The sequence below is a fragment of the Panulirus ornatus genome, chromosome 44, assembly GCF_036320965.1.
Source record: "Panulirus ornatus isolate Po-2019 chromosome 44, ASM3632096v1, whole genome shotgun sequence".
Classification (NCBI taxonomy): domain Eukaryota; kingdom Metazoa; phylum Arthropoda; class Malacostraca; order Decapoda; family Palinuridae; genus Panulirus; species Panulirus ornatus.
In genome coordinates, this window is record NC_092267.1 from 12,453,952 (window position 1) to 12,471,188 (window position 17,237).

At 46.0% G+C, this 17,237-nt stretch overlaps 1 protein-coding gene across 11 annotated transcripts in view; it reads right to left on the bottom strand.

The window, feature by feature from the left end:
- Positions 1-17,237, bottom strand: part of LOC139762749 (trithorax group protein osa-like) — a 437,278-nt gene that overhangs the window by 415,627 nt on the left and 4,414 nt on the right. Inside the window, exon 1 of one of the 11 annotated variants that reach the window (XM_071687846.1) lies at positions 1,360-1,378. The exons of the other annotated variants lie outside the window; for them this stretch is intronic. Within the exon in view, the coding sequence (XP_071543947.1) occupies positions 1,360-1,362 (3 nt within the window). The 5' untranslated portion in view covers positions 1,363-1,378. Of the gene's footprint in view, positions 1-1,359; positions 1,379-17,237 lie in introns of those variants that run through there. 11 annotated transcript variants of the gene reach the window in all.

A 17,237-nucleotide genomic window follows, 5' to 3' on the forward strand; every position in this document is an offset into this window, starting at 1 on the left:
ACACACAACCTGACTCATCCAACACTTAAACGACATTTAGCGTCTCTTGCATTACCAATATAAACACACACACACACACACGAAGTATTTCAAGTTATACCGTGCAATAATCTTGAGGTATAATTAAGAGGTGATACACCTCAGTGGCCTTCATAATTCAACCTGGAGATACCATGATAACCATTCTCTGCTCACCACACCACACTATAGCGGGCCACAAGTTTCCTGAAGACCAACTTCTCAGTACCAGAGGACGACGACAGGGTAGCCAGCCATCTGGAGTTGGTTGGTGTGCGTCACGTGGGTGTCTCCAGCCGGCCCGCCCGCCCGCCCCGGTCCGCTCCACCACACACTACCACACCATCTTCTCTTATTCCCCCACACACCACCATACCCCCTGCCTCTCACACACACCACCATACCCCCTCCCTCACTCTCTCCCACACCACCGAACCCCCTCCCTTCCACACCATAGTACCCCCTACCAACCAGTACATGTGACACAAGTGACCCAGGTACAGTACATGTGAACTTTACAAGAGACATCCACCACATATTGGTGGAGGGAGGGGGCGTACACAGTCATGACGTCACACTGCCCTCATGACGCCACCAAAGGAGCAATGGGGCACTGGGGAGGGAGTACCTGTCTGCACGCGCGACTAGCTGCGCATGTCCGTCTGCCATCTTGCCTCCTCACCCCCCAGCATAATGATTTTCTCTCATTTATTTCTCTTCCTTGCCATTCACTTAGCTAGGGTGCCGCCATCAACTTTCTTTCCTTGATAACATCGTACGTGTACATCCTGCCTGCTTGCTGTGTGTGGCAGGAGCTGAGGGAGGTGCAGGCAGGGGGTAAGTGAGAGTTGTAGGATGTGTTGCAACCCCACCACCAGCCCAGCCCAGCCCAGCCCAGCCAGCCAGGCAGGTCACACGGCTTGCCTCGCCCGCTCAACACCACACTACACCACACCACATTGCCCTCCTAACCTGTTCTCTCCACTACCACAGCCTCTCCTCCTGTCATGACCAACCCTGGTACTACGATACTGATGGACATGACACATTCTAATGATGTCATGAGAACCCTATAGCTTCTGGGACTGTCATAAGGAACCATGTAGGTTCTCCTACTGTCATATGGGACCCTGTAGGTTCTCCTACTGTCATATGGGACCCTGTAGGTTCTCCTACTGTCATATGGGACCCTGTAGGTTCTCCTACTGTCATATGGGACCCTGTAGGTTCTGGTAGTGTCATATGGGACCCTGTAGGTTCTCCTACTGTCATATGGGACCCTGTAGGTTCTGGTAGTGTCATATGGGACCCTGTAGGTTCTGGTAGTGTCATCGTTCTTACCATGAGAGAGAATCTTGTTGGACAGGATGGTATGATTCCTTGTGAACATCATGAGGCTGACATACACGCAGCGTGTGTAGTGTAGCCAGAGTCAGGAGCCGCCCACACTATCCGTCTCTTTCACACCTTCCCATTAATCTGATGCTCCATGTTCTTGTATGGAGACAGGCAAAACTCGTGCTTCAGGCACGTCCCCAGTGTACTTCAAGCGCCCCCACCCCACCCTACTGTGCTTCAAATATGAGCAGCACCGCGCTTCTCTCACGCCCCACACCTGTTATCCAGGGATCCCACACCATACACACTATTCGTGAGGTGGGGGAATACTCGCGATACCAAGTCCCTTAATCTTATGTATATGTATCGTATATTTAACCCTATGAATGCACACACACAAACAGTATCCACAATGTATACATCGTCACAAGAGGACGTTATCAGAGCGACACATGATGATGAGGAGCAACATAGTGTCCTGCCCACATAGCTCCACACACACACACACACTCAAGATACTAAAAACACGGTAAACTGTGGTACTGCTGCTCTCTCTCTCCACCACACGTCCATGGAACTGGGCAATCTTGTGGGAAGCTGGTAGCTTGGCTGGGTCCAAGCCGCTCGCTCCCCGTCACACCAGCGAGAGCCCTCCATATCCCTCCCTGGGCCGTCATCTGAGGCCATAATGTGTAGCACAGGTAGTTACGCTGGTCGGCCGCACCAAACTGATGGCACTCTAATGATAGTCTATTGTGCCAAATTGGTCGAGGAGTCGGGAGCCTCAACCACAGTAGCTCCTCCTGCTGCTGGTGGTGCACCACACGACCTGACGTCAGGAGGCCTCCTGCGACGTTATGCCCTCAACCTCATGACTAGCCCAGCCGGCCGGCCAGCAGCCAACAACACACGACACGACCGAATAAAAAATGGATCGCGACGACGGGTTTCCAACTACTTAATATGAATGAAAGGGTTAATGAGATTTTACTGTCAAACTGGCATCTTCCAGTGCACACCCACAACAGTCCTCTGGTACCACATCTATAATTTTTTTTTTTATACTATTCGCCATTTCCCGCGTTAGCGTGGTAGCGTTAAGAACAGAGGACTGGGCATTAGAGGGAATATCCTCACCTGGCCCCCTTCTCTGTTCCTTCTTTTTGGGAAAAAAAAAAAAGAGAGGGGAGGATTTCCAGCCCCCCGCTCCCTTCCCTTTTAGTAGCCTTCTACGACACGCAGGGAATACATGGGAAGTATTCTTTCTCCCCTATCCCCAGGGATAACATCTATAAATATCATGAACATTTCCTTAGGCCAACTTATGACTCAACCACAACGAAAAAAAAAGTGCGTGTGTGTTTTGAGGGTTGTGAACCTCTAACATTCATGGGGTTCAGTAGTTGTTTTCAGTGTGGGACAACACAGTAAAGCTACAGTGTCAGACGTCGTGAGCAAACCACCAGGACACTCATAACTGCTACACATGTTGTAGTCTTCAACAATCGCCATCAGGTGTCTGTCTCACACTTTCCTCGGTTGTGGGAGGAGTCAGATCTCTCTCCGGTCACAGCTCGTTTTAATGGTTTTAGTAATGGACAAAAGTGTGAATGTCTGGTGGTAAAGGAGAATACACAAGCCAGCTGACTGTCAATGGTTCCCTTGGTGAGGAAAGCCACTGCTGCTTGTGTAATACTGGTAGGTCACTGTTATTATGAAAGTTGTCCTCGTCGTCTGGGTTAATTTCCCAAATGTTCTAAGAGCGACTCAAACTGATGCTTTACCACCTCCTGGTTATCAACACTAGTTCATCATAATACATCCTCGTACATTCCCAGTGACACGTTAACGGTCGGTATATCTGATCCTTCATCCAAATCGTAAACATGGCAGGAAATAATCTGGTCAACTCTCGCTAGGTGTAGCCAAGACTTCCATCATGGTGTTCTCGAGGGTCGTACCATATCTCTCAGTTTACCACGGTCGATCTTGTAATTGTGTTGATAGGTCTGGTATCCTTACATGTGTTGACATTCACTTTATTCAGGTCTGGTACTCCATTTCCCCCGAAGTTGTGAGAGCGTCGTTCTTGGTGAGGCATGTTTGAGCCATGTTTACAGCGGTATAGTAACTAAGTCTCGGACACACAAGTTTTAATTCCCATCATACCACACTGCTGCTCAAAGTTCAATTGTCGTTACGTTACTTTTGCTTCTGTTCATTGTACTGTATCCACTGAAGTTATGACTTGAGTATCCTTCACTATCTACACTCACTTCAATCATTATGGTGTCATCTGAGTGCATGCACTCTTTGGCATAAGGTTATACTGCTCTCAATAGTGATGACAAAATCGAGTTTACCATATTTTCTTTATTTTCTTCGTTCGTTTCTCAATCTACAAATGAAGCCCTTCATCATGTTGGATATCATAAGAATGAACACTATCAACAATACATGTACACAATACTACTGATAATGTCAACAACAACAACAAAAACATACAAATTACACACACACTAAAAAACAAGAACTGTTACGACCAGAACACGAACACACACACCTTCATGAAGGTAGGAGTGCCTTCCTGTAGGTTGGCTACTGACCACCACACCAGCCATACTGACTGTATCCTCATACCACAGTAAACATGGCATCAGTCACGAGGATGACACAGTGGCGGGAGGGAACTGGCTGGCCCAGTATCGTAACTCAGTCACTGTTACGTATAAATGAACACCAATACAACAGCCTCTCTCTCTCTCTCTCTCTCTCTCTCTCTCTCTCTCTCTCTCTCTCTCGACATAAACCAACTACCTACAGTATACTGACTCGCCAATCTGAGTTACATACACAAAAATGGTTAATTAAAAGTTAACTTTACCAGGGGAGTAAAAGTTTGCACACCAGAAGCTGCAGACTATTTGATCATGACATGATTCACTTACCTTCCCCACATAGACCCGAAGTTCATTATCTAAACCTGTGAATAAACCTTCTCTTAATGAATACGTTCATGTGCCCTCATCACCAGAGGATCGATCGCCGCAACAATTACAATATATATTCCCATTATTATGACTGGATGTTAATGATTATCTTCACCTCGTTACCCCGCCTCTCATCTTATGTGACGTGACCCCACTACACCGATATGTTATCTTATGTGACATGAACACCTCCCACCTAACCCTGCATCAATTAAAGTTGGGTTGGGTCATTTTGACCAACACCTTTGTCGACCAACGACCCTATCCAACAGGCTGAACCCAGCCGGTGCTGCTGGGGGTAACGACTTCACCCGGTATTCATGATATCCCCCCCCCCCCCATCAATGTAAGCTGTATCGATCGCGTCACGATAAATAGACACGAAATCTAATATTAGTAATCTTCAAAGGAGGAAAGAGAATCCATTTAACCCGAATTTCAAGTTAAAAATAGAGTAACATTGGAAGAAGTCCTGACAATAAAATGAATCCCTCTTGTCAGTGAAGCGGGAGAACACAAGGAGGCTACAGCATTCTGTAGCTATTTCCCTAGTGCTGTTCCCTGCATCTCACACCTCCAGCCATGACCACCATCAGACACCAGCGGGCCCGTGTTACCCACAGACCTCGCCAAACTAACAACAACATTCAGTAAAGAATGTTTCAAACGTCATTACCAAGAGGGTGTAGGAGGCCATCTCCCGCGGTGTGTGTGTGTGGCTATGTGGACGCGAGACCCGTCCTGACCGACTGTACACTACAGAGAGCCACGCGTGGCCTCCAACACTGAGGAATACCATACCGCCAGCAAACTTGCATACTACCACACTCCTCCCTACCGCTACAACCACCACCCACCACACTCCTCCCTACGCTACAACCACCACCCACCACACTCCTCCCTACCGCTACAACCACCACCCACCACACTCCTTCCTACCGCTACAACCACCACCCACCACACTCCTCCCTACCGCTACAACCACACACTCCTGGCTGCCACTACAACCACCCACTACACACTCCTGGCTACCATTATAACCACACACAACACACTTGTGACCAAAACTATAACCAACAACACTCGCGTGTTCCATACAACAACAATGCTGAGGACAGACATAAGAGGGGGGGGGGGTGCACGTCCAGTAGCATCATCTCCCCCCCACCCCATCACCACATTGCAGACACAAGAGATATACACACACGTACGGCAGGATCATCCCTCCCCCCTACACTGCAGGTACACACACACACACACACACACGTCCGGCAGGATCATCCCTCCCTCCCTTCCTCTCTGTCTCACACACACACACGTCCGGCAGGATCACCCACACTACAGGTACAACCTAGCCAGGTACACACACACACGTCCGGCAGGATCATCGACCGCCACGGGTTACATAACTCGAGGTTTAAATACACGGGTAAGATCAGGTGATGATTGCCTCCCTCCTCATGAAGACCCGGCCGGGGGAAGGAAGAGGACGTGTGTTGACGGTAGTGTGAGCCGACGCCAGCCAGGAACCCACTCCTTCCTGTGTCGTCCAGGACGTGACCTAACGTGCACGTATGATAACCTTCCTAACTCCCTCCATGTTTTCTTCACTACCACAACTCGTGACTACTGCTGGGAAGCTCTTAATAATAACAATGAAATGCAACGTTCTGATCTCAGCATGTTAAGTATACACCAGCCAGTACTTAATGCTTCCCAATGATGTGTGACAACATTGGGTTAGTGGTTATGATGGTAGACGGAAGTGATGTTGTGGATCAAGGCGTGAGGTGAGGGACCACAAGGTGCAAGTGTCTGTTGTACACGATGAGTAAGGACCGTCCGAGAACCATCACACTGCTTGCAAGCATTATCACTGACTGCCTCCGGTATGTAGCCACACACCCGCTACTCTACAACACCACCAGGAAACCACAACACAGTTTCCTTTTTTTTCTTTCAATCTAATAACAATAATACTTCTGAACTGGTCCAGGACCCTTTTAACCCCGCTAATGTTTTCACTTCGAAAAGGTCAACTTACTTGAAGGTAACGACACTGATGATGATAATACTGATGATGAAGTAAATATGGCCACGTAGGTTGTGTGTATCATGATGATGCAGGTGGGAGGCTGGTTATAACTCCCTCCCTACCTTCACCATTATTAGTGTGCCACGTTTAGTCAGGTACTGGCTGGCTGGTACATGTTCCTCCCACTCACTATGATGATGTTCCTCGTGTATTCCATCACTGACTGAGTCTCTATCCTCCCTCCCTCCTCTTCCTTCACGTATTTCACCTTCATCCATCAGCCAGTCTTGTCATCCTCCTCTGGTTCAACATTACCAGCCGCCCACGTCCCTTGTGTATGGAGGGTGGCACCACAAGCCGGGCTGCTGCTCCACAATTAAATCCCTGCAGGCGGTGTGTGGCTCCAGCAAAATAAAAAAGATTAATTTTGGTTAATTGGCCGAGCCGGCCGGCGGCGTACACTAGGGATGGCCGAGCTGCCACAACCTCCCTCTGGCAGGCAAATCATTTTGGTTCCTCGGCTCACACATCTGTTGTTGTTGGTCTATAAGTTTACGTATTTTACAATTTTCCTGAAACAAGACCACCTCCGCAGCCTACTTTGTAACGTTCTTAAAGAAATCATGTGATTCTATAAGGAATGAGAGGTTTGTGCAGAAGAACATTCCAGTTATGCTTGGCCTTACCATACCTACTAACACAACCCACACATTACTATCTGAAATATCGGGACAACTTACTCCTCTAAGAAGCCTCCAGGGTATAAAACGTGCCTTACACTATCATGGACAACACTCAACATACACACAAGACTCATCAACACATACACGGAAGCCAAACAAAGTCTCATAAAGATTTTGTAATTAACTGACAACTTCAAGTTTGAAGTACAACAACTACTCAGTGGTAAGGTACGTCTCCCCCAGACGTAATGTACTACTACTACTCTGTGGTAAGGTACGTCTCCCCCAGATGGCACAGAGGAATATTATGTCATTAAGTCAGCACGAGGTAATATTACTGATAACAACAGTGCATCATCGTTGCCGTCGTGTGCGTGTGGAGCCGACACTATCATCTTGAGGAGACAGACAAGCTGGTCTGCTGTGTTGGTTGTTAGGTAGCTAAGCCAATATTACTCCGAGGTCTTTCACACTATTCACCTGGCTTATGATGGCGTCTGTATCTGTCCTTTCCACCACCAATGACTAGAGCGATGTCTAGACCAGCCATCCAGGGCCACCACCAACACGGAGACTCGCCTACCACAACCTCAGGTCAGGTCAAGTCGGATCGGCAAGCAGTGCCCACGGCTGCCTGCTAGGGACATAAACACCTGGTGAAGTACCTAGCTAAGTCTTCGGGGGTTCTCTACCCCAGCTGCCACGGCTGGGACCAAGCTGCTAGGTTGGCTCGTTAGTCGACAAAGTGGGAAGCCAGCTGTCAATGTTATCAACACAGTGCAGCAGCGTGAGATGGGCTACCTGCAGAGGGGACTGTCACGTGTTTGGTGGTGTGGAGGGGACTGTCACGTGTTTGGTGGTGTGGAGGGGACTGCGACAGTCATGGGAATAAGATCAGTCATGATGACCGTCACTTGTTGCACGTCACGCAAACCTTCAACAAGACTCATCTGGTGGGTGGGGGTCACACACACACTCAGGGGAGGTTACATCATCATCATGTCCTTCTCTACCCTGAGGCGCGTCACTGTGTCCCTCTACCTTCCTTCTCTACCCTGAGGGAGCGTCCGGAACTTGGAAAACCTCTCCACAAGTGAACCACTTCACAAGACACAGCTGCATTAGTGTAGGATTTTCCTCGTTAGTATAAAGAGAAACAATCCACAATAAAGAAAGAAGGGGGGAAGGGGGAGAATTTATGATATTCCGTCTATGATTAATGACAAATCGTATAACTTGACCATACCTCACCAGCCTGGATTGCTGCTTACGCCGACCTACCACCCAAAAACTGCTACAAGACCTTGGTCTCTGACCGATTAATGAGGGGAGAAGACCTCCGGAACCATAGTAAGATATACGCAGGGTACTAAATTACTCATAAAAAAATTACTCGATAAAAAAAAAAAAGTAATGACGGGAGAGAGGCTGGTTAATGTGGTTCCAGGTGTAGGATGGTATTGGTGGGTGTGGCTCGGATCTGGGGTGCCAAGACTCAAGGCAGGTAGGTAGGTAATCGATCACAGCTTCAACAGCAAATTGGGTAATTAGCATAAGGTTCAGTATGGCAACACCGGTCGACCAGGCGCAGAGAACCGTTGCTGGTGACCAAAACCCGCTCCCACACACACACTTCCACAATGAGAGTACATGTGGTGGAATGACCACACTAACACCTGTTGGAAGTGTTAGAATATCTTACGGTTGATGACCAAGGGCGGTAATAATGACACTGGCTGTTGATACGACTCAACCCCAACATATACAGCCATCCTCCATAACAGTTCAACGTTTTTAAATAAACTTGTCGAAAATAACGTTGTGGAGGATTGCCATTCTACATATATGTATTACCTGAGAGAAATTCTAAGTATCTATTGACAAGCTGAACATTTAACAAGTGTGACTGCAGACCATTTTGGTCATTTGAATAATTCATGACTAAAATCATACTATGCACAAAGCAATTCAGACAATTATAATTCCTTACAAAGCCAACATGATGAAACCACAAGGTGGGAGCGCTGCTGGAGAACACATAAACTGACTGACTGTGCTGCAGATATCATCCTCTCATGGGGTTCCATAACCAGCAGAAACCGGACCTTTATCTTACGTGTGTATCGAATACTTTTTTTTTTTTCATAACCCAGACTAGTTGTCAGGGTGGCGACTCTCTGACCTTAGCTACACTGCCTCCTCAGATTTCGGGATGACATCTGAGGTATTTTATCATTCACAAATCCTAAATCAACTCTATCTAAAATTCTGATGTGGAAAACCCTAGTACGTACAAGTGTGGGTAGGGGACATTTTACCAGATTTTAGGGTCTCTACAATTTTGTTTTTCGGGAAAATGTTGTTTCGGGAGTATATTTCCGTAGATAATGGTACTCCCTATTTCAGGAGGTTCTTCACTACCACTATAGGGTGTGTGTGTGTGTGTGTGTGTGTGTGTGTGTGTGTGTGTGTGTGTGTGTGTGTGTGTGCAGGAAAAGCTCTCCAGGTGCACACTTAAATCAAGTGGGCTGCTCGTGGCAACGGACAGCAAGTTTATATATCAACTGCTGGTTGGTTGGTCCAATGCAATTATTACACATTACGCGCGTGTGTCCTGAGGATCTTGCCACAGTCACCAACGCTTAAGACAAATTCTGATTCATTCACAAAACACCAGCAGGTTATCATGCGTGTTGTCCTATGCTCTGTACATCACAAAATAAAAGTTTGTATGACGAAAACAGCAATTAGTACTGGAAACCCCCCACTCACCTGCACATGGTAACCCACTCACCTGTACATGGTTCTGCAGTCACTTCACAAAGCCTCATAGTCTTTTCATGCGTCTGAAAACTTTGTAAACAAAATTCAATTTCTATAATTATTAAGTTCCTGTTAACAGAAGCCGTCCATATGTCAAATCAGAAGAGTGCACACAACGGCTCATGCTCGCTCAAGTCCTTCGGTCAACAGACACGAGGCAACACTTCCAAACTCCAGCTGTTTACATTAGCCAGAAGCTATCATTAAAAGTCTGACCTCTTCAACCTTCTCTCTTACAGTAAAACCAACAGTCATACATACATACTAAGAAAATCCCCTCCTCACTTCACCAGCATAACTAAGACACAACGGGATTATAACTGGCGTAGCGAAGTACGGGTACATTCCAACAGCTTCTAGCATCAGAAGGCAACCATAAAACAGCGCTAAATGCTCCACTACCCCACCCCACCTTCCCGACACCTAGTGATTGCTCTCTCATGCCTAATCACTTCACTCCAGGAATTCTTGCGAAGCACCAAGTTTTTCCTTTCAAGTCTCAACTTTTTGTGTGAAACGTTCTGGCTCAAAGCGCAACAACTTTCTCACACACTAGCGGTCATGCAACATGACTAATCTCAGGCTTGCGCTACTGCTCATTCTCTATTCAACTCGAGACTTAAAAATTGCTTCTCTGTGAATAATTCGGGGTGTACATGGCGAGGCAAGACGCGGGGAAGACCACGACTTGCCAGCCATAAATAGCAACAATATGGTGGGTTAATTCAGACAAGGCCTGGAGTGAGCACCCCCCAGGTCACAAGGGTGAAGGATGAAACTGCTCCTCCGCTCCAAGTGTTTGCTTGTTTACTGACGACCCTGGGTACCTTGCCTCCCTCACACACTCCGCGGTACGAACGTACACCCACTGTGGCACATCACCACTATATAATCACACAAAACAGTCCTGAATGAAAAACTGTAATCACAAGTAATCACTAAAAAGCTACACAACCTACGATAACCCCAGCAACAACGACCTGTGGTATAAAAATGGTTGGTGAAGATGTGTGGCCGTGTCAAGGTGCAGGTGGTCATGCCCCGAGATATAACTACTCCACCTCTCCCCCACAACACACACACACTGCTGCCCTTCAATATCACCACACACTATCTTGACCAGGACAACCGCAAGACAAGAGGGTGCGGTGCAAGGGAAAGAAACATATGTAGTGACAACGTAGGAAAGATGTTTACTAAAGTACACCAACCATGAGATGGTAGTTACGTAGCCGTGCTGCCAGCCGCCCCCAGAAGCCTCACTGAGCAGAGTAGCACTGCGGCAGCTTGGGATGTAACGGGCCGGAACCATCGCAAGCAAACGTTAAGTCAAGGTGCTAGACCTGAGACCATCGCAAATATGGTATGAAAATTTATTCAAGGAAATCAAAACACAAATCAGCAGTGCCATACACACTCACAAGATGACTTTCTCCTCGCTGTAACTACTCTGCTAAAACACAAATCGTAGCTCAAGTACATTAAGCTACCAACAACCTTAAGTTACCAACGACAAGATCACTTGGATGGGATAAACTCCAGGGCAATGCAATGTGGCCGGCATCAACATGCGTTCACTGTCGCCTAGCCCAACACGTGTCAGCTTCTCACGCTTCCTCATCGATACCATCAAATAAAGTAAATATTTAGTGCGGTCCCTAACAGCCATCTGAGCAAAGGATCAACATAACAACTTGGTCTCAAACTGAATTTTAGAGGTAGAAGTCCTCTCAAACCATCTCAATGTATACCCCTCTATAAGTGAGTGACAACAGTAATGCGCCAAGTCATAACGTGCTAATTACATGTGCCTTACATCATTTCTGGAGGCCATCTATCATCAAATTGAAGTCTGAAACCAAGATGCTGTCGTTCATTTGGTCAGACAGGCTGCTGGAGGGTGCGGCCTGTAGGCATTCATTTCAAAATGGTCAGCTTTGCGTGTCTACACCAAAACGGACACAATTCCTTATAGAGGGAGAAGTAGGAGGAGGCAGCCTTCTAGAACAATGACGCTTCCAGTCCTCCATTAACCTGGAAAAAAAGTCAGCGTGAGAAGCTTCCAATACAAAGATACATCACATTTCACCTTAATTACCATACCTTGAGGAGAACTACAATATGAACAATCAAACAAAATCATTTCGCTATACTACGAGGCCAACAAACTGTTTTGCATTCATCCAAGCGATCACAAGATACTGAAGGCAAAGAACTCATACCATCAGTATCTCGCAGCCGTGGTCAATTATCAGAAATATTCTCACTAATGAAAACCTAACTTATACAAAAGGCACTATTAGGGAAAAGGTAGTTTAGAAATACCAAATAGCCAATCAGGCATTTTACAAACGGCACTAACTGGCCAACTAGTACTAACAAAGTTATCGGTTTACAACCATGACTGCCTAGAGTCCAGCTGGCATCATGGAAGATTTAGTCATTCACAGCAGTCTGGTAATAAAGAGGCAAATAACACTGCAAGAGAAATGAGGAGCCAAAGCTCCGACAAATCACGACGAAGAAACCTAACCTGGATTACATCATTCTCAGCATTTATATGGGGGTTGGGGGTGCATACGGAAAAAGGGAAGGACAGATGGAAGAATTTGCTCATCATTAAGTAAACATGTAGGACCAAAAACTTTCTTCTAAGTTAGAATGGGCGTTTCAAGTTGACCATCATCTCCTCAACTGTGTCCCTGTATGTATGTATGACAGGGAAACTATCACAACTCACGCAAAGTCAGTCAACAAAGCACGTGGTAAACAGGTGGCAACGTGGACACAACAGTACTTAACACACACACACACACACACACACACACATGACCATGCACCGCTAACCCCAGCTTTACTGGTCATCAGAATGCACTGATATGAAAACTGCTAAACACGACACACACTTGAGCGCTGGCTTCCAGAGGCGACCTCCAGGTCCCTTACCCCTTCTCCCCCAGGCTTCAAGTCACTATCGCTCTCGCTGTGACACCGTAATGATCCCGTGGTTGTACAGCCCCCTCTAACCTCAATACAGTGAACTCAAACCAAAACCAGTCCCTAATTGCTCCGTTTCTCCTCAAGCTACACATCCGTTGCAACACACAACTACTTGGTAAGTCCTCTCCATGTATGCACTAGATTAACTGAATATAAATAAAAATGAAAAGCAGTTATAAAACTTTTCTTTTTAACTCCCCACAGCTGTAAGCTTTTTAGCTTCTCACATCTGACTATACATAACCTAAACTGTTTTTACCAAGCATACACTATCACATCTCAAAAACGGAAACCATCAGAAGGATACGAAGTCACTGTTCCGCGGACAAACAAACGAAGCCATGGGAGACAGGGAGGTCCCCTATCCACCGTCCCCCTCTCCCACCACCCCTCACCTCCTATCTGCTACACACTTTCCCACGTAGTAACCACCTCTTTCGACGCCACCACCCATGAACCAGCAGTTCATACCTGCCTAAAAGCAAGTATCCAACCAAGGCCATAATATCATACCTAACACATGTAAAAGAAACAACTCTTGGCGCAATAAGTGTCAACATTTGAAGGCCAGGATCGTTCAACGTTATGCTTCAAAATAGACATAACAACACTGACCAAAAAGTGGAACCAAACTTAAGTGTATCCCGTCTACCAGCATGCAGTGGCTAGGTTGGCCTATAACATGACTAATCACAGAAACATTAATACTGCTTGTGCGATGCCAGAGTTACTGAGACAGACAAGCCTCTAAGACATCCGACCATTCCAACAGCTAGCCAATGGTTAAACCAGTTCGAGAACGTTGAAAGAACTTAGACACCTGTGCAAGCACTAGTAGCTATGGACATCATATTTCAGGTGCCACAAAAGCCGCACCAAAATATTAAGCTAAAAGCAGATCTGACGACAACACCAACCAATTAGTATTCACGGGGCGAGTCTGAGGCTAGCGGCCAGTCACTACGGAGTGCAGTCAGCGTCATATAGTGTGAAGGTGAGGCAATACCACTAGCAGCGCCTCCATTATCGACTCCTAGAAACCATTAACAGATCCCTCTGCTTGCCTGAGCTACATATTTCAACACCTCAATCCGTACGTTTCATAATAGCCGGCTGAACTACTGTTCAAGCTCCTTTCCCATAAACAACACCAGCAAGAGAACATACAAAGTGTAATCTAGTATGAACCACTGATCCAGCCGGAAGTCGTTATACCATTAAGGATCAAACAGATAATCCTACACCAGCCATGCATGTCGCTTTTGAGACAATGTATAAAACTGCTGATTAAGATTACCCTAAGTTTGGGCCGTGTGTAATAAGCTATTCCTCTGTTGGTTCCGCCTAACCATACGATACATCGCTCAGACTCGTAGATTATCCATCAGCTAATACTGGTAAATGTAAAGTGGTTAAATATGGTCATGCTAAGCTGTAAAGATCTTTGGGGATACTGTTTACGAAATTGGCTCAACCATTGTGGTGTTAAATGTACTGCTTGTGCCTCCCCCCCCCCCCCAAGTGACACACACACACACACACACACACACACACACACGTTTGTTCAGTGTAATGAAATACACTTTTCCCCCTCAGGCAAAATGAACACAGGAAGCAGCATGGACCAGGCTCAACGTGCTGCCCTGGTTAGGAATCACAAAAATCACAGGGATTAAATGCTGCCAGACAAATAAAGAAGCTAGTGTTCATCCATCCCAGCACACTCCAGGTAAACACTCGAGGAATTCTGGGATTATAAACACGTATTTCAACCCCACCCCAACCGGCAATCACCATTTCACCTCGAGGATTTGTCCTCAAACTTTCACTTAACGAAATGTATTTTCCGTTTACAGGGACATCAATAAAGCGTATCTTGTTCACATACACCAATATTAAATCAACAATAAAGTATTTCCCGTTCAGTGACACTACATAAATATGGCATCATCAATGCGCCCTCATCTGGCTACCTGGCCAACCACTCAGTCGCCGGGTTGGCTCAACGGCTGCAGACACACGGCTGCATTTGCATATGCAACTATGGAAACGTTCCGCCAATAGCAGCGTGGGAACGTTGACGCTTCCATGACCTTGCCGCTACTGTAAGGCCGCCACAACCTCCACCCTCCTCCCTACTGCCCAACCAACTGTCAACACAACACCGGTGGCCTCCATCCTCCCCAGTCTCTTCACCATCATCACTACTCACTTCTTACCATCACAGACCCTTCCCCTACCATTAACAACTCCGCAGTCTTCACCTGTCAACATGTCCCTTCCGTCACCACATGACAATTCGACAAAGCAATTACTATTTCCTAATCCATCACCAAATCATGATCTGTACTAATCGCGAACCCCATCACATTCAACGTACATATTACCATGACCCCTAACTTCTCACGAATGCTCCAATCTAATATCTACTTCTGACATCATTAATGAACGCCACCAATATACTAGCAATTATCAGCAACTTGCTTGTTATATCCAACACCACCAACCGTTCACTTTCCTGGATGGTATCCCCCCTGACCCTCCACCATCACTACCTGTGCCAGCCTCGTTACCCTCTGCACGCTACCATCATCATCACCTTCTCGTTATCTCCCCCCACCCCTACCCAGCCTAACCCCGGTCCCACGCCATTACCATCACCACCACCAACTCCTGATGGCTGTAAATATGACTCCGCACGTACACTTCGCCCTGACTAACCGTTTAACTTCTTAAAACAGGAGCAATCAGCTTCCAGTCCTAGGTTATCACGAATACAAAAATATCCCACTATGGTTACCGTCGACACCATAACCAATCCCTATTACACATCAACCTCCTCCTCCTCCTCTTACAACTGACAACTAACATACAGCTTCCCTGCTCGTGGGATCAACAATTTCAAGTACATGGCAGACATTCACAGACTGGCGGGCTACCAGACATAAGTGACCTTGGCTCTTATGCATGGTGGAAGTCGGGGTACTAAAACTCATATGAAAATGAGAAACTTGAAGACACTGGATAAACAGTTTCATTAATAACAAAACATTACTCCTTGTAAGTATTAACCATGACAGTCGTAATAAGTTGCCATACACATCAAGAACTTTTAATTTTTTTTTTTTTGCCAAAAGGATTCCTAGACTACTTAGCTAAATGTAATATCTTCGTTAAGTGCAAGAACCAACTCCTTGATGCTTCGCTCATTATAACGCAAACTAGTTCATGTCCACCTTAATTCCCATTGTTGACACACACCACACACACACACACACACACTTATCGGTAGCTGGTTAATACCGGGTAAAATGAAACCAAGTTATATAAGCCTATTTCTAATTAGTTACTAAATATTAACACATCTGATTACCAAGCCTTGAGCCACGGAAATTGTATTAACAACCATTACCTTTACCTTAACATCACCACCATCCCTCACTACCGCATCCCACCGTCACTAATACCCTTATTTCCCTATTAATATGGCTGCCGAAAATCTCATTATCTTGGGATCCTCCACGTCTTCCATTAGTGCGTTGAGGCAACAACAAATTTCTCTCGACAACAACCCTCATCCCCCCCCCCCACCCACCCGACTCCAATCCCTAGACTGAAAGCTGAAAAATATCAAAATCATCTCCCAGTTAGTACGGGTCTTTCATAACGTTACGTATACACAGGCATGAAAACTATTAGAAATTATTCTATTAGCAGTGCAAAATAATAAAGAAAAAAGCCAAAACGACACAAGGATTAGGCCTCACACTGGTTTAAATAGGCAGCACTAAATTTAATTCAACCGTAAGACGCCTAATTGATTTAACTGGCGTGATTAACACGAACAATTGTACATGACAGCTAGGCTTAATGGCCCACACCTAATAAGCGTGTTCCAAGCCTCATAAGTACGGTAAATTCATTTAACTATACATTTTCTTACAATATATACAACACGCTGATTTCTGTATTTCCTCTCTACCTCCAGAGATTAGTTTAATTAGTTTCTCTGGCTGGGGCCGGTAGGCTTATGCATTACTTCACATTTGGATGATGATAGTACAGAGTAGATGCCTTTCAAGCCTTTAAATTTTTCCACTAAGTCCAGCCGATTTATATAAGACTTTCTTGCAAACACTAAGTACAGTCTATAATAACAAATATTCAAATTACCACGATTCTTACAAACTTTCGGTTCTGGCGACATCATTCGGGTCTTCCAATAACGGCAATGAAAAAGTAACTTCTAAAAAAAAGTCTCCTAACATGAACTATGACAGTCGCACTCATGGCTAATTTACTTCATGAAATACGTGTGCAGGTAGTTTTGCGCATCGTCAAGGCATTGGT